Source organism: Centroberyx affinis, unplaced genomic scaffold (assembly GCF_046629955.1).
Source record: "Centroberyx affinis isolate AG114_WGS23_722 - 3 ecotype Tasmania unplaced genomic scaffold, CSIRO-AGI_Caff_v1 ptg003255l_1, whole genome shotgun sequence".
In the NCBI taxonomy this organism is placed as follows: Eukaryota; Metazoa; Chordata; class Actinopteri; order Beryciformes; family Berycidae; genus Centroberyx; species Centroberyx affinis.
In genome coordinates this window covers 41966-64096 of record NW_027281279.1, presented here as the reverse complement: position 1 = coordinate 64096, position 22131 = coordinate 41966, and the positions used below count along the sequence as shown (strand labels likewise).

The 22131-nt window shown below is 45.7% G+C and overlaps 1 protein-coding gene across 2 annotated transcripts in view; it reads right to left on the bottom strand.

The window, feature by feature from the left end:
- Positions 1–22131, bottom strand: part of emid1 (EMI domain containing 1) — a 48877-nt gene that overhangs the window by 4987 nt on the left and 21759 nt on the right. For both annotated transcript variants that reach the window (XM_071538324.1, XM_071538325.1), the window contains exons 4-9: positions 6343–6432; positions 6172–6233; positions 5921–6053; positions 4882–4926; positions 4669–4776; positions 1604–1720 (exon numbers count right to left, since the gene is read on the bottom strand). In XM_071538324.1, the coding sequence (XP_071394425.1) occupies positions 1604–1720; positions 4669–4776; positions 4882–4926; positions 5921–6053; positions 6172–6233; positions 6343–6432 (555 nt within the window). The remainder of the gene's footprint in view (positions 1–1603; positions 1721–4668; positions 4777–4881; positions 4927–5920; positions 6054–6171; positions 6234–6342; positions 6433–22131) is intronic.

The window sequence follows — 22131 nt, the reverse complement described above, 5'->3', positions numbered from 1 at the left end:
TCATGGGGTTTTGCTGAAAGTACTGTCATTAAAGTGTTTTGCATTTATTAAAAAGTTATGCAATACATACAAAAAAAAACCTTTCCATGTCCACCATGACATAGCACTGATGGGGCAACTACAAGTTCAGCTAGTGGACAGAGGAAGGGCAACAGAAAGAGGGGCGGGTAATGCGTGCGTGATGGAGGAAGTGTGTGGTCATCGGGTCTTCTCACTTCTGACAGCGAACACCGTTTCAGTCACAGCGCTGGGCCTCAGGACAGACACAGAGCGAGGGGAGGGGAGTGGAGGAGAGGGGGGCTGTCAGCCAGAAACATCTTCCAGCTGCCAGACTGTCCCAGATCAGGACCAGTGACATTCAAACCAGGCCCTCTCTCAACACACTCTCTTCATTTCATACTTAACAAGTGGGAGTCCGGGGCCTAACGTGTCTATTTGAGGGTCCAGATATGAAAATGTTTGAGAACACTTGCATTAGAGGATATTCAAAGACCAGATTCTAAAGCTAGCAGGCCTCTGGGTTGTCCTCCTCCTCACTACCTGGGGTTAGAGAGCCAGTCCTATTTTGCAGGAGGGAATTCCAACCTCCTGATGCAGACGTAAAAGGCAAATAAGCCAGTGTTTTCCAAAGGAAGCTCAGCGCAGAACCCCTGCATCCCCTACTGTTACTTTGATGTGAAATAAATGGTTCACAGTCTCAGAATTCATCGCTGCCAACCTCAATTCACCCACAGCTTTCTCCACATGCGAACCTACAACTCACAAGTCTGTGTGCTTTATTTTTTACCGCCTCATCCACATACCATGCTTTGACCTTGAAAGAGCCGGTGCAAGCCCCCCGTCTCTCACACTCCCACTCAGCTGTCTGAGCTGCCTACATCTGGAAGCTGTTGAGTGACATCAGTGGCGGACAGGTTCTTCTTATCCCAGCATGTGACGTTCGTGTCTATCCCACACTCAGACCCTCTCTACCTCCACTGAGTGATCTTTGATTCTGTCCTACTTGGCGGTTAGACAACAGAGAGCGACAACACAAGATCTACAACTTGCCCTTTACCTTTATCCCAACTGTTTCTCTCCTCTGACATTCCCTTTTTGTCAATCTACCTGAAACGTGCATAAACAATTTGAAGAGCTCACATTTAGCACAGGAGAACGTATCTGCGAACCCTCTCAACATACATGCATATCATTTACTAAACCAGTGTACATGCAGATGCTGTTTGACTAGTGTTGGACTCGTGGCAAATTGATTCTGTTTGGACTGAGGTCACTTCCTCTGGCTTGGCCCAGAAGGAGACCACCTAATGTGAGGACGAGGGGTTGGGGGTGGTTATCTGACAGGGATGGACTATCCATCTGGAGTTTCACCTCTGGGAGAGTTCCAAGTCCATAATATTGGGGTGTGAAAATTCATGAGCTGCACCAGAATGGTCGTCCGCTTTTATACAAACCCAGAGAAGGAAAAAATTAACAATATCAAAATGAAAAACTATAGCAATTAAGACAATCATAAGTACAGAGGCTATTCTGAATGACTCAGTGTGGAGTTCATGTCATGTGATGATTGTATGGAGTGTGATAGCAGCTGTCCAGGTCTTACTATGGTCTGGTTCTGGGATGCGGGCACTGGCTGGCGCTGGGGGGCCGGGAGGCCCTGGAGGTCCAGGAAGGCCTGGTAGACCCCTCTCCCCTGGGAGTCCTGGTGGGCCGCGGGGTCCTGGGAGGAGAGATGAGAGAAACATCATTACAGTGACAGGCAGCACGAGGAGGGCTGTTATGCTAAGGACAAGGGAAACAATTCAAGAGCAAGAATCACAATGCTAAAATTGTGAGACGACCCCTTTTTTTTTGGCATGGTGTAAGATCTCATTAAAATCATTCATCATTTCACTCATCATATCATCTATCACTGTAGATCGAGGGGAACCATTAAGGCCCTCACATCTGTGTTTTTTGGGGAGAGTTTAGAGAGGTGCGATGTGAGTATCTCAATCTCTTTGTGTTGGAGAGGCTGAGCAGGTTAGTGATGACAAATGTCCAAGACTGTTGGTGGTAAGGTAAAGGAGAGTAGGTGTTGCATGGTGTATCATATCATATCATATATATATATCATCTCAGTATTTGGCAGTACTGTGTGTGTGTGTGTGTGTGTGTGGGTATGACTTAAGTAATTGTGCAATTGGGAACAAAAGCCATGTCCGCAATTGATAAAAAGCTGATTTTTGTGTCAGTGGTTAAGGTTAGGTTTAGGCAAGTAGTGGTTATGGTTATGGTTAGGGTAAGTCTCCAGGAATTGAAGGTAAGTCTATGTAAATACCCCAAAAGTGACATAAGTAAGACTGTGTGTGTGTGTGTGTGTGTGTGTGTGTGTATGTAGTGTGTGCATACATCTGTGTACATGTGTGTCTATGCATGTGTGTGTCTGTGTACGTGCATATGTAGAGTACTATCAAGAGTAGGATAGAGGAGGGAGTGTGTGTGTGTGTGTGTGTGTGTGTGTGTGTGTGTGTGAGAACTGGCAGACTGTGTTTCCCTGTAATTAACAGGAGGAGGGCTCTTAATGGCCTGGTGCTGGGAGCTCATAGAGGGACATGGGAAAACTCAAATAAACACCATTAAACTCTGGAGAGCATTACTGGCACTGGTGCGTAGTAAATTAAACGCTGCCTGCATACACACCACTTGTTTGCTTGTGTGTGTGTGTGTGTGTGTGTGTGTGTGTGTGCTTGTATCAGTAACAGTCCATAACCGGTCCATATGAGCCTATCAGTGAAAGTGTTCCTGCCCCCCCCCCCCTTCCTCCCTCAGCCATTTTTTTCTGACGTTGGAAAAAGGCAAAGAAAGAAAAACTGAAATGCGACATGTCCCAGCGGCCCAGCTGGGTCCATCCTGAAACCCAAACACACTGCCTCACTTCCCCACTGCAACTATATCTGACCTCATTGTTTTCTTCTCCTGAGGTAATGCTCTGCTCAACTTAACCCCCCTCCCCTCCCACCCCCGCACCCCCACCTCTCGCCCTCCGACAGACCCACACTCTCCACCTTTCTCCACCCTCCTCCACCTTTTCTGTTTACGTACCGCTCAGAGGAGTGATGCAACTGACAATGACAGTCGCTGTATTACAATCACTGCTTGGCAGGCTGGGAATATCTTGGCGGAAGAGCGGGCCATTCGTAATGTTATTACAGCTCTGATTGGATTTGACACCTCTGTGGTTCACTTTCACTTAGCCTTGGTAAACATTGCAGCATGAGTGGCTGTGTTTTTGGTTCTGTTCGGTGCTTCGGCTCCACCTGGGAGAATGCAACCCACGGTCAGCGGCACAGATGGTTTGTAAAACTGGACCTTCAGAGTCTGTGTGGGCAAACAATTTTCTACTTTCCTGCAGAATAATGTGTCCCTAGAGCAGCTGGGGGTTGCAGCATCAAAATGTAAATAAAGATTGTGGTGGATATGTGTTACTCCCCTTCAACCCATCATGACTCATCATACTGAGCAACATTGTCACCTCTCCTAACTTCATAACTTCTCCTTTTCTCCCACCGCTCACATAACCCCTGGCTACAAAGCATGTTTGGCTACATTTTGCATGACATTAGACACATTCCAGTCCGGTCCACACAAAACACAGCGCTGGTTGTGGGTACTCATGAAGTAATGGAGATAGGAAAAACAATAACACCACAGGCATATGGAAATCATAAGGACCCAGGACTTGTGTATATATAGCTCATGTTCATTTCAGATTGAAGTCACATGGCGCTTCTCGGAAAGTGGGTTTGTAGTTTAACTTTTGCTCTAAATCCCATCTTTACCCAGCAGCAGGCAGAGAGCAGGGGTCATATGTCACCCTGTAAGGAGAGGCACTCCCTCCATGATCCATAGCCCCCAGCTACAGCAGATGTTGTCACAAAGTTATATTGCCATTTATTTTATTATCATTCAAGTCACGGCTGCCTGTGGATTTACTTTTACCCCAACAGGTCATTTATTATTTGTACATAACCAGTGACCTTTAAACACATAGAACAGATTTATGCTTCAGTTTCTGTTCTTAAATGTCTGGTTGGTCACCATGAGTAACAGCACATGTTTGGAGCCATGGGGGAGTTTTTATGTAGTCAGAAGACAAATGCCTTTTGCTGCCCACTAAACTCCACATTTAGTAACTTATGATTTAAAAAGCCAGCCAAGAAAGTGCCCAAATTCCAGCAAGTTATCACCGGTCTGTCCTCAGGGGCCGCTGGCACGCTCGCCACTGACCACTCGACGACCACTCGAGGGTCTGTGGAACGGCCGAGTGGTTTGAGAGAAAGACAAACACTCTGGAACAGAATATCATGGGCCAGTCTTTTGTGGGATATCTCGCTGGATTTTCCACAGTTGTTTCCACAAGTCTTTGGTAAATAGGAAGCGAATAAAGAGTCTTGTTCGACAGACAATGGGTTAAGTGGACAGGCAAGCATGCAGCTGCCCCCCCATACCCTCCCATCTCTCTGAAAGACACACACACACACACACACACACACACAAATCTTTACGACAGGCTTATTGACAAACTGTGTCAACGTCTTGTTAGACAAGGTTCATTTGTTTCACACAGCTCACAGTCATCTGTTAACAGGACACTGTGTATAGTGCTGGTTACAGTCAGTCTCTCACCCACTGGTCCCGGGGTTCCCCTAGATCCAGGGGTTCCAGACGGGCCCCTCGTCCCGGCCTCCCCCCGAGGCCCACTGGGGCCTGGCAGCCCTCGAGACCCTGGCTTCCCTAAGAGGAGGAAACAGACATAAGTAATCATGGAGCCTTAACTGGTTTACAAAAAAAGGGCAGTTTTACATCTAACGAAAGGCAACTATGGTGACTTCAGCTTACCATCTCGGCCAGAAACCCCATCTCTCCCCCTCTCGCCCTGGGGGCCTGTAATGAAAACAGAGAGATGGCTTAATTGAGCTGTCTCAAGGGAATAAAGCAACAACCATATATTACCACACATTTCAAGGTTAGAGATGATTTGAATGTTTGTTTTAAACGACAGAATATTTCAATTCATTACTGGAAAACAACTTTTTTCGTAGCTGGTGAATTTGAAATGAATTCATTCTGATCTAATCCATGGGGTTGAGAGAGTGATAAAAGGTTGAGTGATTTCAGATGTCATGGGTCACCAATAGCAGTACAGCAGGCCAGTGCTGCTGTGGATTAGGCTTTGGTGACAGCCTAAACACTGAGCTACGGCTGCAGGGGAGTTAGGAAGGCTCTCCCCCTCGCTAGTCACGAGAGACTAAAAAACAACGTTGTTTCAGTGCAGCACAAAGCCTCTCTGAGAGCAATGGGTTTGTTTTATGTCATTTCTCAGATATGAACAACTAAAAGCGGTTCCATTTAAAGTAACAGCAGAGGCATTCTGTTATGTTTTATCATGATGCACATCACCGGTCCCTATAGGCCAAGGCAGAGATGGGCTTAGCTGGGGACAACTTGTGGCTAAAGCAGATTTTAATATAATTGGATGGAAATGGATACACTTTTTAAAGTTCTTTTGACAGTGCAGCAGAGCACTCGGTCTTTTAGCTGTAGCCAGTGCTGGGCTCTGCTCCAGGGAAGGAGAGGGCTTTCATGCCCTGAAGTGTTCCCTTTCCACGCAGCCACAGAACGCTGAAAGTGAGCAGCACAGACAACTGGACTCTTACTTGGGCTGAAGGAAATGAGTGTGTGTGCAGTGGAGGAAATCGGATATGAGGGGAGGTGAGCAGGTAGAGAGCAGAAAAAGAATTACTGCTAATGGAGAAAGCTGCGAAGAGTGATTTCTGACTCAATTATCAAAACACAAACCTCTGGACTCCACTAAACTGAAATATGCAGTATTTATGAACTCAGACCCTACCTATGCACTAAAAGGTTATGTATCTACCTGCAGGTCCCTGCTCACCAGGAGCTCCCTGGGCGGGCACAGCCCCCATCAGTAAGGAGGTCTCGGGTGCAGTTCCCCCTTTACCCTGTAGGTGGCGATGTGAGGTGGTGGCCGGGGCAGTGAGTAATTGGACCTGGTGGAAGGGGACATGAAACAATAGTGGACAATTAAACAACATTTGCAAGGCCATCATGTTTCTTGTTAACTCAGAGATCTTGGTTAAGTGAGAACAGACTATACAGTAACCATACCTTTGCCTCCAGTGAGCTCAGCCTGTCACTCAAAGCTGTGATTCGAGTGCAGTTGAGACAATCTAGAAAACACATCAGGACATGTTTGTTTTTTTTGTTCCTTGGAAATCATAGACGTAAACATGTTGTAGGCCTGTGTCATAAGAGCAGTAATAAATTTACAGTTCTTACTTGAGGTTGGCTCTCCTGTGCGTGCAGGCGGGCGGCGGAGTGTGGATGGCTTCCTCACTGCCTCCTGAGCCACAAGCTGGTTCCCTGCATCTGTAACGGAAGATAGAGAAGTAAAGAAGTAAATTTGAAGTTTAATTGATTTCTTGATCCTGCAAACATACTCTTCAGATTTGGAATCAAGGCCCTATATCCGTTAGTTTCATAGTTATGGCTACAGCGCAATAGTCGTGTAATGGTGGAAATCCCAGGTCCGGATCACCACCAAAATCGAATGAGTTATTCCTTGGCCCAAGGCCGATCTGTCCACCAAATTTCATGGAAATGAGTTGAGATGTTTTTAAGATATCCTGCTGACAGACAGACAGACAAACTAACGCAGGTGAAAACATAACCTCCTTGGCAGAGGTAATGAGGGGACGAAACTGCATGGGATCAGTGGATGACACAGTGGAGTTACACGGTCATGATGCTTTTCTGGGGCACAAAGCCACCAGTGCTAGTGGCTATGACTGTGGTGAGCAGTCAGGGAGCCAAAAACAGATAAAATAAATAATAAATAAAACTACTGAGTCAGAAGAAAAAGAAGATAAAATACATTTCCTCCCCAATACTCCAGTCATCAAATTTCTAAATACTCAGTGGTAGGCCACGGGTGTCATTATGTAATTTTGACATTTTTTATTTAATGTTTTGTCATCATTCCAATGATTTGGCAGTTACTCGGACTGCGTTTTGCAGATTAGATGGGCTGTATGGAGGAGCTCCACTCTGGAAGGACCCAAAAATAACTTCCTTGGAGTTACTGCGGGGTAATAGCATGCACCCTGCTTTCCTAAGATCAATCCACAAATTTCAGAAAAGGTCATATTTATGAGAAATGAACTAAAAAAAAGCTATTCTTTGCCAAGTTGGTTTCCTTTTGCCTTGTTTTTTTTATTGAGTATAAAAATGCAAGGCCGGGGAGAGAGGGCGTGTAAAGACAAACAATACTTTCCTTGTGCTAAGAGAATGGGCAGTCTCGGCTCACATTCTGTCTTGCCTTCATTTTATGAAGTGTGGGAGTTTGTGTCCCTGGGTTTTGGTTGTTTTGAATGGGCAGACCTTTGTGGAAATGCTAGACTGACTCCTTTGTCTGGCCTGGTCTGGCTTCGGTCAGCCCAGGTGCTCCTGATACAAACAAGAGGCTGGGTTCAGCACCTCATTAGTGACCAGGAAGCACGTCTTTCCATTCAGTGGCCAGCAGCCATAGCCAAAGCCAAGTACTATACTCAAGGAAGCCATGAAATGGCACCTGCAGCACTAAGCTGGAGGAGAACGCTATTCTTCTTAAACAGCTTACTCACTCACACACTCACAGCTACACTTACTGTAATATTGAATCTCATGACCTGTCTCTATCCATTATAAACCCAGAAAGAGAAAGTGGAGAGCTTATTGTCACGAAGGGAAATAAACGTTAGGGAACCCAAGACAGGAAAGCATAACGGGTTGAGTGATTGCCCAAAGAGGAAGGAGAGAGAGAGAGGGCAAAAGAGGAGTATGGAAAGCACACAGAACACATGGTTTAGGGTAAATTGAGACCGCTCCAATAATCCCCCCCCTCAACCTTTGTGCTCATGATTTTTGTGTTCTGGGTTCAGGGTATTATGCATGTAGATGGATTTAAACCATGTAAGACCTGAGACTGAAATGTTATGGCATGTGCTGTAGAATGTAGAAAACTATTCTACATTTCAATGGCAATGTAAACCTTGCATGGAGAGGGAGACAACACAGACTTTGCTCTGCTCTGCATTCGGCCACAACAGTCTACATGAGGAAGACTGTAGTGCAGTGCAGAGAAAAAGAGAGAGTGCGTGTGCTTGTGTGTGTGTGTGTGTGTGTGTGTGTGTGTGTGTGTGTGTGTGTGTGTGTGTGTGTGTGTGTGTACATACATGCCAGGGACGTTTCCTTTTGGAGCACGGCTCATGTAGATGGCTGCATTCAATTACAAAGGGGCTCTGCATAGGAAATCTACCCCTCACCCCTCCCCTCCCCTCCCAACAGCACCTCTTTTCCCTCTACACTATAGAGCATTCAAGTGCCAAGATCCCCTCACCCACACTCAGCCTATTGTATAAAACATTAAGCTGGCTCTGGCACTAGGACAACTGTCTCCCACACACCTCCAACCCTCTAACTATCATTTACACACACTCTCTCTCTCTCTCTCTCTCTCTCTGTCTTGCAACATCTCAAGTTTGAAATATTGCAGGACGCCTGTCTTCTTCTGTTTATCTCCTGTAACACTGCCTGTTAAGTACAGAGTCTGTGGTGTGTGTGTGTGTGTGCATGGGTGTGTTTATGGCAAGACGTGAAGAAAGGGGATGACTTGGATGCCTTGAGTGTGATCCATCGCTCTGGGCCAACAATAACATCATCACAGTTAATGAATGCCCCCTGATGGCCACGGTTCAGTGTATCCACTCTTTGTTCTCAGTGGGCTAATTGCCCCGGTGGGGGGGTCAAAGAAACGTGTGAATGTATTTGACCTTTTGCCCCGTGTTGCAGTGGGCCCTAATCAGCGACTGAGTCAGTGCTCTTCACTAGAGAAGTTCCCCCGCATAGAGTTCAGTGGGCCAGAGGCCGTCCTGACATCAGCTCCGTCTCTCATTCCACATTTCACACACACACACACACACACACACACACACACACACACACACACACACACACTCACACATACAGAGTTTTGTCTTTTGTTTACAAACACTCCGCTGATATGCTTCCTCCCTGCTGGTGCAACAATTTCACAAGAGGAGATGGCAGAGGCAAGCGGAGGTCACAGTGACAGAGTTATCTATTGCCTAATCCATAATAACTGTGTATTCAGGCGCCTATGAAGGATGGCCTGAAGGATGATTTATACTACAATACATTATATGCACTGTAATATTTCATGTGTAGAAGGTAGTTGATGGCAGTAGGAAAAGGAGAGTGGATTCTGGCAGTGAAAGCAATCCTCCAAAAAGAAAAACTGGACTGAGTTTACCAAAATAAAAGCCTGCGGCTCCAGGAGAGCGCTTTGCCGGCATACGGTCACATGGAGTGGGGAGCTGGGGGCTAAGAACAGACCAATAGACTGGTTTGCTTATATATCAGGAGGATATTGGGCTTTTAATAAAAATAAGATCACGGAGCAGTGAGTGATTAAGTCTGCTAAGCCACACATGTGGGTCTGGGATTGAATCCTGACAGTTTCTCCCTGCTTTGTCTCACTCTCTGCTTTCCAACTGTCTGAATAAATGAAAAATGCTGAACTTGAGTGGACTGACCACTATCCTTCCAAAAAAAAAAAAAAAAAAATAGATATTGGCCTGTCAGTGTCACGTACCTCCGACATGATGGAAAAGAGTTTGTTTGAATCACATATTTATTGTATAATTGATCAATACTATACTGGCTGTCTAAGGGAAGCTTTTAACAAAAGTAAAGTATGCATGAATATGTTGTAGTAGTAGTAGGATATAATAATATTGGCATCTTCAGTACAAAAACATTGCTATAGGCCTTGATCTGACTGTAGGAGCCTGGGAGCCATCAGACTGAGAGTTGGAGCCAAGGTCACACTGACCAAGACTGCAGCTGCAGCTCATTGTACAAACTGAGGTATGTGTATGTGTGTGTGTGTTTATGTGTGTGTATGTGTGCACCCAAGTGTGTGTTTATGTAAGTGTGTTTATGTTTGTGTGTGGTGTATGTGTGTGTGAGTGTGCCCGCATGTGTGTATATGTGTGTGGGTATGAATGTGTGTGTATGCACAGTAATTTTTCACAAGCTCTTTTTGTCATGCACCCTCTCTCTTTCTCTAGCTGTATTATTAATGGGCCAAGGTCAGTGCTTCAGTGATACTCTCCCAGAGAAAATAAACCAGAGTCCTCATGCTAAGAGCCCAGTTAGCCCTGCCAACCAGGAACCAGGACAGTATAGTTCCCTCTCTCCAGAGCCCTTAACGCACATCTCACACTCAGCCCCTAAGCTCATTACCTACTGAGGTTTATTTGTTCTCTGTTTGGTAGAAAGATTCAGCAGCTTGCAGACAGACCGGCCCGGGGCTGTGGCGGTTGCTGCTGATCATCCCTCAGCAGGTTTATGAACGTACAGAGTGTTTTTATGTCCTCTCATAAGGTCTGCAGTGGGGGGTGGATGACTACACACAAGCTCAGTCCCATCTTGCATCAGTGCCCTGGTTACCTCAGTAAAGGGTTGAGGTTAAAAGTGTGATTTCATTGCAGATCTGACACTAAGAACGGACTGCATGCATCACACAGCCTAAAGGCTTGGGCTTGCAGTTGTGTCTACACCCCTTTCTTGAGTCTCACTGCTTTATCTCAAACTTGGAAGTTCCTATGTGGAGATGCAGGTTTTGGCAGCAGCAGCAGCTGTGAATGCAAACATCAAAATACACACACACCACAGCTAGCAAACACAGCAGAGTGCAAGGTCCTGATCCATCTCTGTCTGGTCAATGAGCTGAGCTCAGCGCTGCAGCATCATTAGTGACCAGGTGCTGACAACCAGCCAGGAGAGGCGTTTGTCTCTGTCTCTGCACCGCCTCAGAGAGACTAAAGCCTGCTGCTGCCTTCAGACAAACACACACACACACAATCTACCCTTAGAGAACACTATGCTCCTCGAAATAAGCCAAGCCAAGCTGAACACAGTGGCTACTCAGTGCGTATGTGTGCTGAGCGAGCGGTTTCCTTTGTCTATTTCTGTATCCAAAAAGGACAAATTGAGGTGATCCTAATGTTGTTTCATTCTGTCCTCTGCCTCTCTCTCTCTCTCTCTCTCTCTCTCTCTCTCTCTCTCTCTCTCCCCCTCTCCCTTTCTGTCTCTCTCTCAGCTTGCATGGCCTTCACCTCCCATACTATTAAGGGGCCCCACTATGGTCATCAGGGCTTGGTGCTCTGCCTTCATGGGCTCAGCCAATACAAACCTGTCTCTGAACCCCAGCATTTATTGTGCTTTCCCAGGGTCCCAGGTTTCTTTTATTAGGTGATTGACTGAAAGGGCGGGACACACTTCATCATTTCCTTCCTCTGGACCTGCCACTCTCCAGTGACCCCCCGCCCCTCAAACTGAAAAGTGGTGCAGCCCACACACTGGACAGGTCCCACTGTAATTACAGGTGAGAGGGGAGCGAGGTCTTGATAGATCCCCAGAGAAAAGGTAAGCTGAGCGAGGTTGAATCCTTATCTTCATGTTAACGTCTAGGTTCAAAACAAACTCACTATGTCTGCTCTAGTTTACAAGTCTAGCTGAGGTGTTGGAGCCGTGCTCTAGCCTCCAGGACCCCGAGGTGAGAGTGTGCAGGGTCAGAGAGGTTCTCACCTCATGCAAAACACATCTCACCTCATCAGTTAGCACAGACACTTGGCCAAGAGAGCAGGGCAGCACAGACTCCACACCACACCCTCCACAGAGCTAGACCTCCATCAGTCACCGCCGGCCCTCTGAATACTCGCTGGGATCTTTCACCATCAACTTGGCTTGGTCACTTGGAGCCGTCTGACAGTCTGAGAGCCTACGTTTTGTACTTTATTGTGTTCAGATGCTCCATCAGCTGTTAACTGGCCTCTCAAAGGCAGGTACAGACATTCCTCTAATTCTTCCACAATCATTATACACATGCAGGGCATATGCACACACACACACACACATACACACACACAAAGGTAGGTTGATGATGTAGGTATCGTCTACCTGATCTGGCCTATATTCTCTCATCATCATCCTTTCAGCTCCTCCAGCCCATCCAGATGTGCTCACACACACACAGCCTCTAATCTTACACAGGAAAGGAAGGGTTTCTTACCTCTCCTCCCTCCCACCTCTCTGTCCCAGACGGGGCTGGTCACTGCCTGCACTCCCCTCTCTCTACCTCACCTTCCCTCTCACTCACTTACTCACTCACTCTTTTTCCAGAACATGCCTGCAGTGATGCTGATAGCAGGAGCGGGGGCTGCATGTCAGACAATTTGGTGCAGTCTGGCTGCCCCCCCCTCCCCAGCAAGCGGTGGTGTGTAATTACAGAGCAGGGACCGACTGAGCGGCTGACTAGTGGGCTGACTGCGGGCTGCTGACGGAGGTGTTTGTGTGGCCTAAACACATCTGCTCCCATTCGGATTCCGGGATAGGAGACTGGCCTCGCTGGGCATGGACAGCTGGAGGGTAGACCTCTCCACAGGATGCGGCACTCACTTTCCATGACCTCCCCTCCCTCCCATCCAACTTCCTGCTTATTGTTTTTTCCAGAAGGTTTCATTGGAGAGACCCACAACTATCTAATCCCAGCATGGACTGGTCTGGACTGCCGAGAATACCTGCAAGGCACTCGTAGATACTAATTACAGGAAAATTATGCTTTGTTTCACAATCACTCACCACCTCAACCTCTAATTACTGACCGCTGCAGGCCAGCCTCCGCTGTTTGTCAACCACTTGTTTTTTGGTGGAGGATTGTGGTGGTGTACTCTCCTTTTATCAAAAGCCTAACTGACTGTCAGTCTGCTCAGTGGGCAAAATACTGCCTGAATGCCCACAACAGTAAGTGGGTCAGGGTGTGTTCAAAGAAACAGCCACAAAACAAAAAGCCAGAGTGGAATCTGGTATCCGCACAAACCTGAGAAAATGCAAAACTAAGCATTTTTTTTAAGTGAGTTTAAAAATGGAATTACTCTAACTTGCTGGTGTCCCAATAATCCCCACCAAAAACCTGAAGATTGTTAGTGTATGGCAAAATGGAAACAATTTTCTCAATGCCATGAAAACAAACAATGCTGTGGTCTGTGTAAAGTAGCTAAAATTAGTGGCGGGTACATCTGTTGAATCGCACCATGCTGGTTTGAGATAGATTGTGGTTGGGATCAGCCGCACTGCAAATCCACCCGCCAGTTTTTAAACATTTCCTCCACTTGAAAGTAGCAGATGTCTAGTAAAAACGTGTGGCGGAGGCTGACGTTCCAGCTCACACCCTTCACTTTTATTAAGAGAGACACAATTACACAGAAACCTGATAAAAACCCAGCTCCCACTTGCGTGACCCCAGTAGACCTGGGTGCAGGCATCTTTGTATACTTTCTCCTTGGCGACACTCTCCCTTTCAAAGAGCTCAGTTGTCATGGTGTCCTGTGATGTGCGATCCCTCCCTCCCCCTGTTCTGCGTCTACAACGCTCCTGTGGTCACCAGGGAAACCAGTGAAAACAGGACTGCGGAGCTACAGACAAGGGCTGACTGGATGAAACCGCATGCTCCTCTGCTGTTGCTTTAGTGTGGCAGGGAGGGGACCGTCTTGTCTGTGACCTCTCCACATAATACACTCCCGACACACCACAGTAATTAAACCCCACTCCTCTCAGCCAACACACTGCCACAAGTGGTCGACAAACAACAGCCCTAAAAACAACTGGGCCTAGAATTAGATCTGCTGACTGGCCTCCACACACGCATGAACAATAACCCAATAACAACAGCTTATTGCTGTTCACTACACAAGCTATTGAGAAGCAGCTTACACTTTATAGGACTTTGTGACTGTGAAATAAATACAGCACAGTAACAATACTATTTGCTTATGTGGGCATGATGCTAGCTATCCTTTAAAGAATCATTATTCACAATACTGACATTTATAAGAAGGCGCTGTGTCAGCGTCTTGGCTTGGATGTTACAGAAAGAAAGTTGAGAAGGGTCAGAAATTTCCAAACAATAGGGTGCGATGAGATGTACAAGTTTAGACAATAAAAAAGATCTATTACACTGACCAACTGTAATAGGAATAGTGGTGGAGAACTACAATTTACACACTGCTGCTCTCTGCAAAAACATGTTGCTAAATTCCTGGCCAGCGGACCCTTTAGTCTGACCCTGTTCATTACCATACGGAGGTTGACAAGAGCTCCAGCTCTCTGCCCACAACTGCAGCCAAGCAGAGAGTGGGCCAATCCACAAACCTTCAGCTAAACATCCTGCCCCATGCCTTCTGCTATATACAGGCGGTGCTGGGTGAGTAAATCCCTTGCCCTCAGTGTTTGAAGGACACGTCCATTCCAACACATAGTTTATTTGCCCAAGGTCGGTCTGAACGCTCACTTATTACAGCTCAGAGGCCTGTTGCCACACCAGCCAAACGTAATTTCCCTACCGTGGTGTGATTTGTGTGTGAGAGCACAGATGAGGGCAGGGCTTGTTAAGAAAAAGGCTTAAATAACCCCCAGTTTTCCTTAACCACCCATGTAAACAATAAAAACAACCAAGAGTCCCCTCTGACAACCATATAACAGGATCCATGACAACCAAACACAAAAGCTCCAGTCTAATACAATGACTATATGATAGTGACTGCGGTCCTCCAGAGCCAAGCCATGATTGCCAGACTGTAGCCATTCCAAGTCCCCTTACGACGATATTCTGCTTCAATAGCAAACCATAAACCTGCCTTAATCTGCTGGGCTATAAATGAACTAAGAGAAGTGGACATGTGCGGTAGGAAATGGGCCAAACTTTTCTTCACTATTGTTTCAATTTTCCTCCCGATTCTGCTTCTCTCAGAGAGCATTGTCCATTCCCCTCCACCATAACAAATCATTTGATTTGTCAGGTTCCATTGGGACATCTCACATAACACCCTAATCTCCATTTTGCCTTTATAAGCTTGGATCATTTACTGTTGAGGTATTCAACCCCACTTAGAGTTTGGAGAAAAATGTTAGATGTAGCATAGCGAAATAGCTAAAGACCACTGTTTTACCACATCCTTTCAATAAGGCAGAGGCAGAGGAGCGTACCCAGACAGAGGCTGGCAGGACATGAGTCTGTGAGAATGATTTTTACTTTGTGATTTGCAAAAGCTTTTAATCAGATATTCCAGTCTTCAATGTAAATATGTGAGTCTGCCAATATAAACAGCCTATAGAGATATAGAGGATACATGTCCCTGCTGTTGAGTGAAAACCTTTTATCTCCAAAGCGTCATTGTGTCAAGAATGAAAATTACAATTTTGTGTTTGTGAAATTATAAATGGGATTATGAAAAAGTTTCATAAACTTAAGGGTCATAGGATTTACCATACAGAACCATGTAATCCTTCAATCCAAGTAAAAACATGAAAACCAACCAAAATTGGTGTCAATAGCTTTTTGCAATATAGACCTATAGAGAGATACAGAAGTGCTACATCTACACTAACCCTATACAGAGCTATAATGAGTTCCCTGTCAGAGGATACTGTATGTTCATGCATGAAAGGAAGGCAGACATGGAAGACTGGCTGATAAAAGTGCAGCAGGCTGTGTGTGTGTGTGTGTGTGTGTGTGTGTGTGTGTGTGTGTGTGTGTGTGTGTGTGTGTGTGTGTGTGTGTGTGTGTGTGTGTGCGTGCGTGCGTGTGTGTGTGTGTGTGTGTCTGCCATGCTGCATGTTTGAAGAAGTTCTTTGTTGTGGACCATCTTGACTTATATAGACACAGACTGGATCCAACAGCAGGGTCTCAAAGCCCTTGATTTAGATAGCTTTCCTCAGATAAAAAAAAAGTCACTGACAGTTTAAAACTATCCTAAAATCTCAACGCAAAAAAAAACACAGGAAGGAATAGATACAACGAATACTCCGAGGTAAGAGTATAGAAGAAAACATCAACTAAACTGACATCAGAGACACATCTCTTTCATTAGATCATATGAAAACCACCTACTGATGCTCACTCACTCTATTACATACAGGCAAACAGCCACATATGGATAAACTCTCAAAGCAATGGCGCTGTGCCAGGATCAACATCATTCCCTCCACACTCCTGGTTCAGCTTAAGATTGATGTGTCTGCTGCAAACTGCTGCCTCATTGTCTTCACCATCAACCCCAAGCCAAACCTGAGCATCAGTCTTCACATCATTATAGATTTGTGTGCAACTGTGCACCTGTTGAAACACACCAGTGCATACACACAGACTCACAGACACACACACACACACACACACAGGTCTTGTTTCCTAGCTGTGATAATACTGGAGTCAGAGGAGAGCTGTCGGCAGCTAGAGGGCAGTATAGTGGATCTGGTTTGCCGGGCTCTTGAGGCTGCATTGCCTAGAAAGCGACCAGGACACTTTTCTGCATCTGTGACATGAGTTTGAATAACATCCTCATCAACCAGATCTCAGTTTCTCCCATCCAGTCACATCACAGTAAAAAACAGCACCATTAAGAGGGAATTAGAGTGTCTCCATCTGGGATCAATACAGTATCAAACAAATCTGTTTACTGCATACTGAAGTGTCTGGATTTTGAAGGGATGCGGCTGAGAGTTACACCAGTGTTGTGATCAAATGGGATCAGATGTCTATGAAACCACTTCAGACTCCAGATCAACACTTTAACAGGGATGGCAGGACAGTTATTTCATTACTGTGGCAATAGAGGTTCATTTCAGACACACGGCCCAGCTACATGTGCAGAAAAACATGTGCAAGTATTGTATGTTTGTGTTTACATCTATAATATGTACTCGATGTAAATACTGTATAAACAGATGTATGCACGCAGGCAAACACACATGTTCTACACACAAGTGCGTACAGAAACACACACGGAAATACACACACATGCTCCTGCGCACACATGCAAACCCACACACATATACACACACACTGAGTGGAGTAAATGGCTGTGTGAAGCTGAGCTGCTTTCAGTCTAATCCTTGGGTGAATGGTGTGCTGTGTGCCAGGCATTCCTCTGTGTCTTTCCAGGGCTTTCTGGGGATTAGACCCCACTTACTTCCAGGGGCCGCAGGGCGGGATCAAAGCTGATTGGGCTTTTTGGGTTCAGGGTGATAGCGTGTGGAACACTGAGCCCATACTCAGGTAGACTCACAGGGAGGCACCGGGGAACACGACACCACGGCCGAGACGTGAGACGGTGACACAGGTCGCACACACCTGGTGGGGGTCAAACCTGCACTAATCCAGCACAGCGCTAAACCCACACTGCGCTGATTGATGGCTGGCCTATGGGAGGTAAGGCATGGATCTGGGCTTAAACTCCGGCAATAATGGAGGTATGCCGGACCTCAGCTCCTGGAGGTTATACAAACACAGAACATGAATCGCAAATGATTGAGATTTGAATCAGGGCTTTCCTCTGTCATGTGTCCACTTTACACAGAATAAGGAGCGCCTTTCATGAGGAAGACATGTAAATGAAACATGTATGTGGAAAATGTCCACACCAGACTGCGTAGCAATCTCTGATTCTTCTGATCAGTAGCACTGCACTGCTGTCTTTGCACAGGCTGAACAGAAGGCAGACAAAACAAACATGGGGATTGATCCCTGACATTATTGCACAGCAGGAAAGAATGTCCATAGTGACCCCAAAACAATGTAACAGATCCTTATAGCTTTTGACCTTTACCCTGGTAGAAAAACTTGAGGTTTTTCTTAATCCACTTAAGACAACACAGAGGATGTGGTAGAAGTCTTTATCATGGCACCACAAAGTGCTAGACATATGAATTACTAAACAGCCCTCAGCAAGTCAAATAGACAGAGATGGCAAAGATCGCAGCGCTTTGGTCTTCCGGCAGAAACACAACAGCAGGATTAACAAGGCTTTCTAAAGTCCCGTAGGCACACTCTGAAAATACACTGAGTTTACCCTCACATCCCCCCTTTTCACAAATAATAATGGGAAATTAGCGTGTGTGCATATGCAGTATTCAGAGGGAAAACACCCACACCAGGAGCACACATACAGTACACATGACAGTGCATGACACTATCATCATTGCGTGCAGGAATTTCAAAGGCTAATCCATGTATAGCCAGGGGGTATCTGCAGCATCTCAATCTCTTCCTAGCCTAAAATGTAACGTGACAAACACTTACATATATAGACACATGCACACACACACACACACACAAACCACAAACACACACAAAGTTGCACAACAACAACATGTGCATACTGGAGGAAATAATAGACAAAATGACCTTTGGAGGACCCAGTCCTTCAGCACCCTGCAGAGAAGCAAGACCGGACAAGCCTGGTCTGGCAAAGCTGGCATCAAATAAATGAGGAAAGTCAAAAAAACCACTGATTGTGTGTGTGTATGTGTGACATTTAAGCTGCAGTGAGTTATCTTGATGTTGTATGCCTGCTCTTCCTGCTATCAGCCCAGATGGAAGAGTTATCTGATCTCTACACAGGTGTCATCTTGCATCTTGTTCTATCTCTGCTCTGTCTGGACGAACAGCGCCCCCCCCGCCCCCCACCCCCTACTCTTCTTCTGCACCCAGTGACGACGACTCAGGTCTGGGCAACGTCACCCAAACATGCGGCTCTGTCTCTCGTCTGCTTCTTCTGGCAGATGGAAATGAAGTGGGCTCTCTCGCACGTGGGGGCCCACGGTTCACGGTTTGTTTGTGTTTTGCATCATTGGAGATAAGTATGCATGCTGTGTTCGTTCTACAAAGGGATGATAAGCTAAAGACAGGTATCCAGAGGGCTGAATCCAGACACAGGGGGGGGGTTAGTGGGTCTTTCTCGCAGCTTAGTCACCAGATCTGGGTCATGTAGTGTTTGTTCAGTCACAGGCTACAATGTGGACACTTTAGTGACTAAAAAAAAAAAGAGAGATAGGGGTCTATGTGTTGTACGTGTGCACATGTAGGATGGAGGCGGAGTAAGAGTTCAATGAAGATTCAGAACCATATTGCTAAGCCTCCTATATAAAGGCAAATAGAACAAGGTCCAGACATAGATCAAACCTAAAAATACAGGAAAATGTCTCTCACACACCAAAATGTCTCTCACACACCCATGTGCTTATGATATGCATCTCTTCTCACTGTGGTGCTTTTTCTCTGTTACTTAAAACCCACCTACAAAGTCGTTCAAAGCATACAGCATGTCATGAGGTATGTAATTTATAATTTAATAGTCCCATTACTTTTCATTCCTCATGAGATGCCCACTATCCAAACGTCTGCCTGGATATACTCATCAACCTAAAGGTCCAATCCATCACTGAGATCTGTGGAGGGTTCAATTATTTTTTACTTTTAACAAAATAACTTTGATAATTGGCAATAACCAAATAAATGGCATTTGAATAAATATACTAAACAGAAACAACCTAGTTTGAATTGGCACACTGAAAACTGCTTATATAGTCTGTGTTTGCAGAGTTTTTACAAACTCATGACCAGCCATCAAATGGCCTTTCAAACTATGCATATAAAAGGGACCTTGCCCCAAATTATAACATGAACTACGGATGATGTAAAATAGAGTTTTGAGGAAAGAAATGAGCCAAAAAATGAAAATCAACAGGGTTTTACTTCAGGGTAGTTTATATATCAAAGACGGATTTATTAACTGTGTGGTGAGCACTCTCAGAGTTGTAGAGCAGACCTAGGGATTTGGGCTTTTGCTCTGTTTTTGGCTAAGATACACCAGTGGGGGCCGCTGGATGATTCAGTCTAGGAAACTCCTTGGAGACAGACTATTTCTCCCTCTCTGTCATTTTCTGTCCAACTCTCTCTCTCTCTTTCTCTCTCTCTCGCTCTCTCTGCTGTCTCTCTTCTGTCTCTCTCTCTCTCTCTCCCTCTCTCTCTCTCTCTCTCTCTCTCTCTCCTAGCCAAGACTAGATGCTGCTAGGTGATGAAGTGTTCCAGCCTCAATGTGACATCCATTCTCAGTCCCAGTCAGGCTAAAGGCTGTGACTGGTACTCCATAATGGGGACACAAAAACTCTCTCACACTCTGCAAGTGCACCGCAACTCACCGCCTCTGCTGCAAATCACTCAAGAGAGCAACCAGAAATATGTTGGAGAGAATCGAGTGAAGATAAGAGTGAGAAAGAGATGAGAAAAAGGGAGATAAGGTAAAGAAGAGATGCTTCTATTCATGGTGTCTTCGCTCCCTTCATCCTTTTCCCTTCTGCCATCGCACCAGAATGAGGGTCTTATCTCTGAAAGGCACTTCAACACAACATGCCCACAGACAGAGCTGACTGTGTAAAGATATGCACACAAGGATGAAAGAACACACACACACACACACACACACACACAAATAGGAGAGGCTCCCATGGAGGGGAGTGGAAGCAGATTATAGGATCAGAGGAAAGGGGGAAAGGAGATCAAAACATGCAAGGAGAACCATCACTGCCTTTACAGCAGAGAGAAACAACAGGCCAAAGGAGAACAGAATAATACAGAGCCATCAATCATGTTCCCCTGTCAGCTAATAAAACAGACTGTGTGATCACAGTTCCAGGTCAACAGGGGTCGGCGGACCCCGCGGGGCTCCAGCATGGGCTGACGTGTTGGACGGGGCCCTTATCTCAGCACCGCATTACAAAGAAACACAAGCACCCCCCTCATGCTGCTCCCTACCGGCATTCACAACGTTTTTCAACAACACCCTTCCCTCCACTCCTTCACACCCACACTGTGAGAAACTGCTGATCTAGGAAAAGTACAAACATCAAGTAATACTCCATGCTAGCCTCTTTAATAACATCACTAGTACCTCCCTAAAATTAACCCTTTGGGCATAAGCAGCTACCAAGCGCCTACCTTATTCAAATCATGAAACATGCATGCACACATATGCCAAAATGACCCATATTGCATAATTTAGAGTAGGAAGTCTATTTTCTTGCATAAAAAAAAGAAAATTCAAGTGTGGGATACAAGTGGTAGTAGGTGTCGATCAGGGATGGGCAACTTTGTTGGGGTCCGAAAAGATATGCAGTGTTTACAATGGGGCTGGGAGGTGGGTAGGGATTTGGGGAAGTGTATGCTAGTATGCTGCATATACTCATATTTATAATAAATATAATTTCCCAATTCATATATGCTATAATATGGCAGTATTGAATAGAAAAACAGGGTCTTGGGTCAAGTGTAAAAAGTCATGCCAGTTGTCCATCACTGAACTAGACTGAATAAAATGATTAATTTGCGATTATATTATTTGGTGTTTTAATTCTCAAACAATAATTAGCACATTATTAATCATTCTGTGAATTCAATGTTGTTATTTCAGTAATTATGTCATTATTACACCAGCGTGAAAGTAATTTAGCGGTTGACCGGTTCATATTTAGACGGTCAATGAGGTGAGGATAAAGTTTCATTACCGAGTTTCATAAAACATAAAGACGGTCTCGAGGGAAAAGTCACACTAGGTAATGATGGTGTAAGAGGTCTTTCCTGGCTTCTAAACGTGCGCAGGCTCTAAATCATGTGCAGGCGAGACCCCCCATGGTCACTGTGGAGTAATTCATCAGAGCGGACGTAGTCACAGCCGCCAATGGAAACCTGCCGAACTCCCAGCTCCAGAGATTAACACTCCTCAGTCAGATGGAGCGGAGCGATCTGACACATACAGACAGAGATATTATAAAATGGCCGGCCTGTCTCCACTCACTATCTGTCCCATGTGTATAGAACCTCTGTTTGTGTGTGTTAGGCGGTGTCTGTCTGTCTATGGTGCGTGTGTTTGTGTGTGAATACACTGCATGTAGTGCATATGTGTGTTTTCTATCTATCCTCTCCTTCATCCATGATATCTGGCAGTGTGAGCGGTGCTCTGGAGGCGGCCTGGAGGTCTTGGCTAGGAGGGACCTGATCTCCCCAGGCGTTGGATAGAGTAGTAAAAATGGATGGACGTGTCCCCCAGTCTGACTCCAGGCCCAAAACTGTCTGAAATATATCAAACTGTAGCGCTAAGAGATATGGAGAGA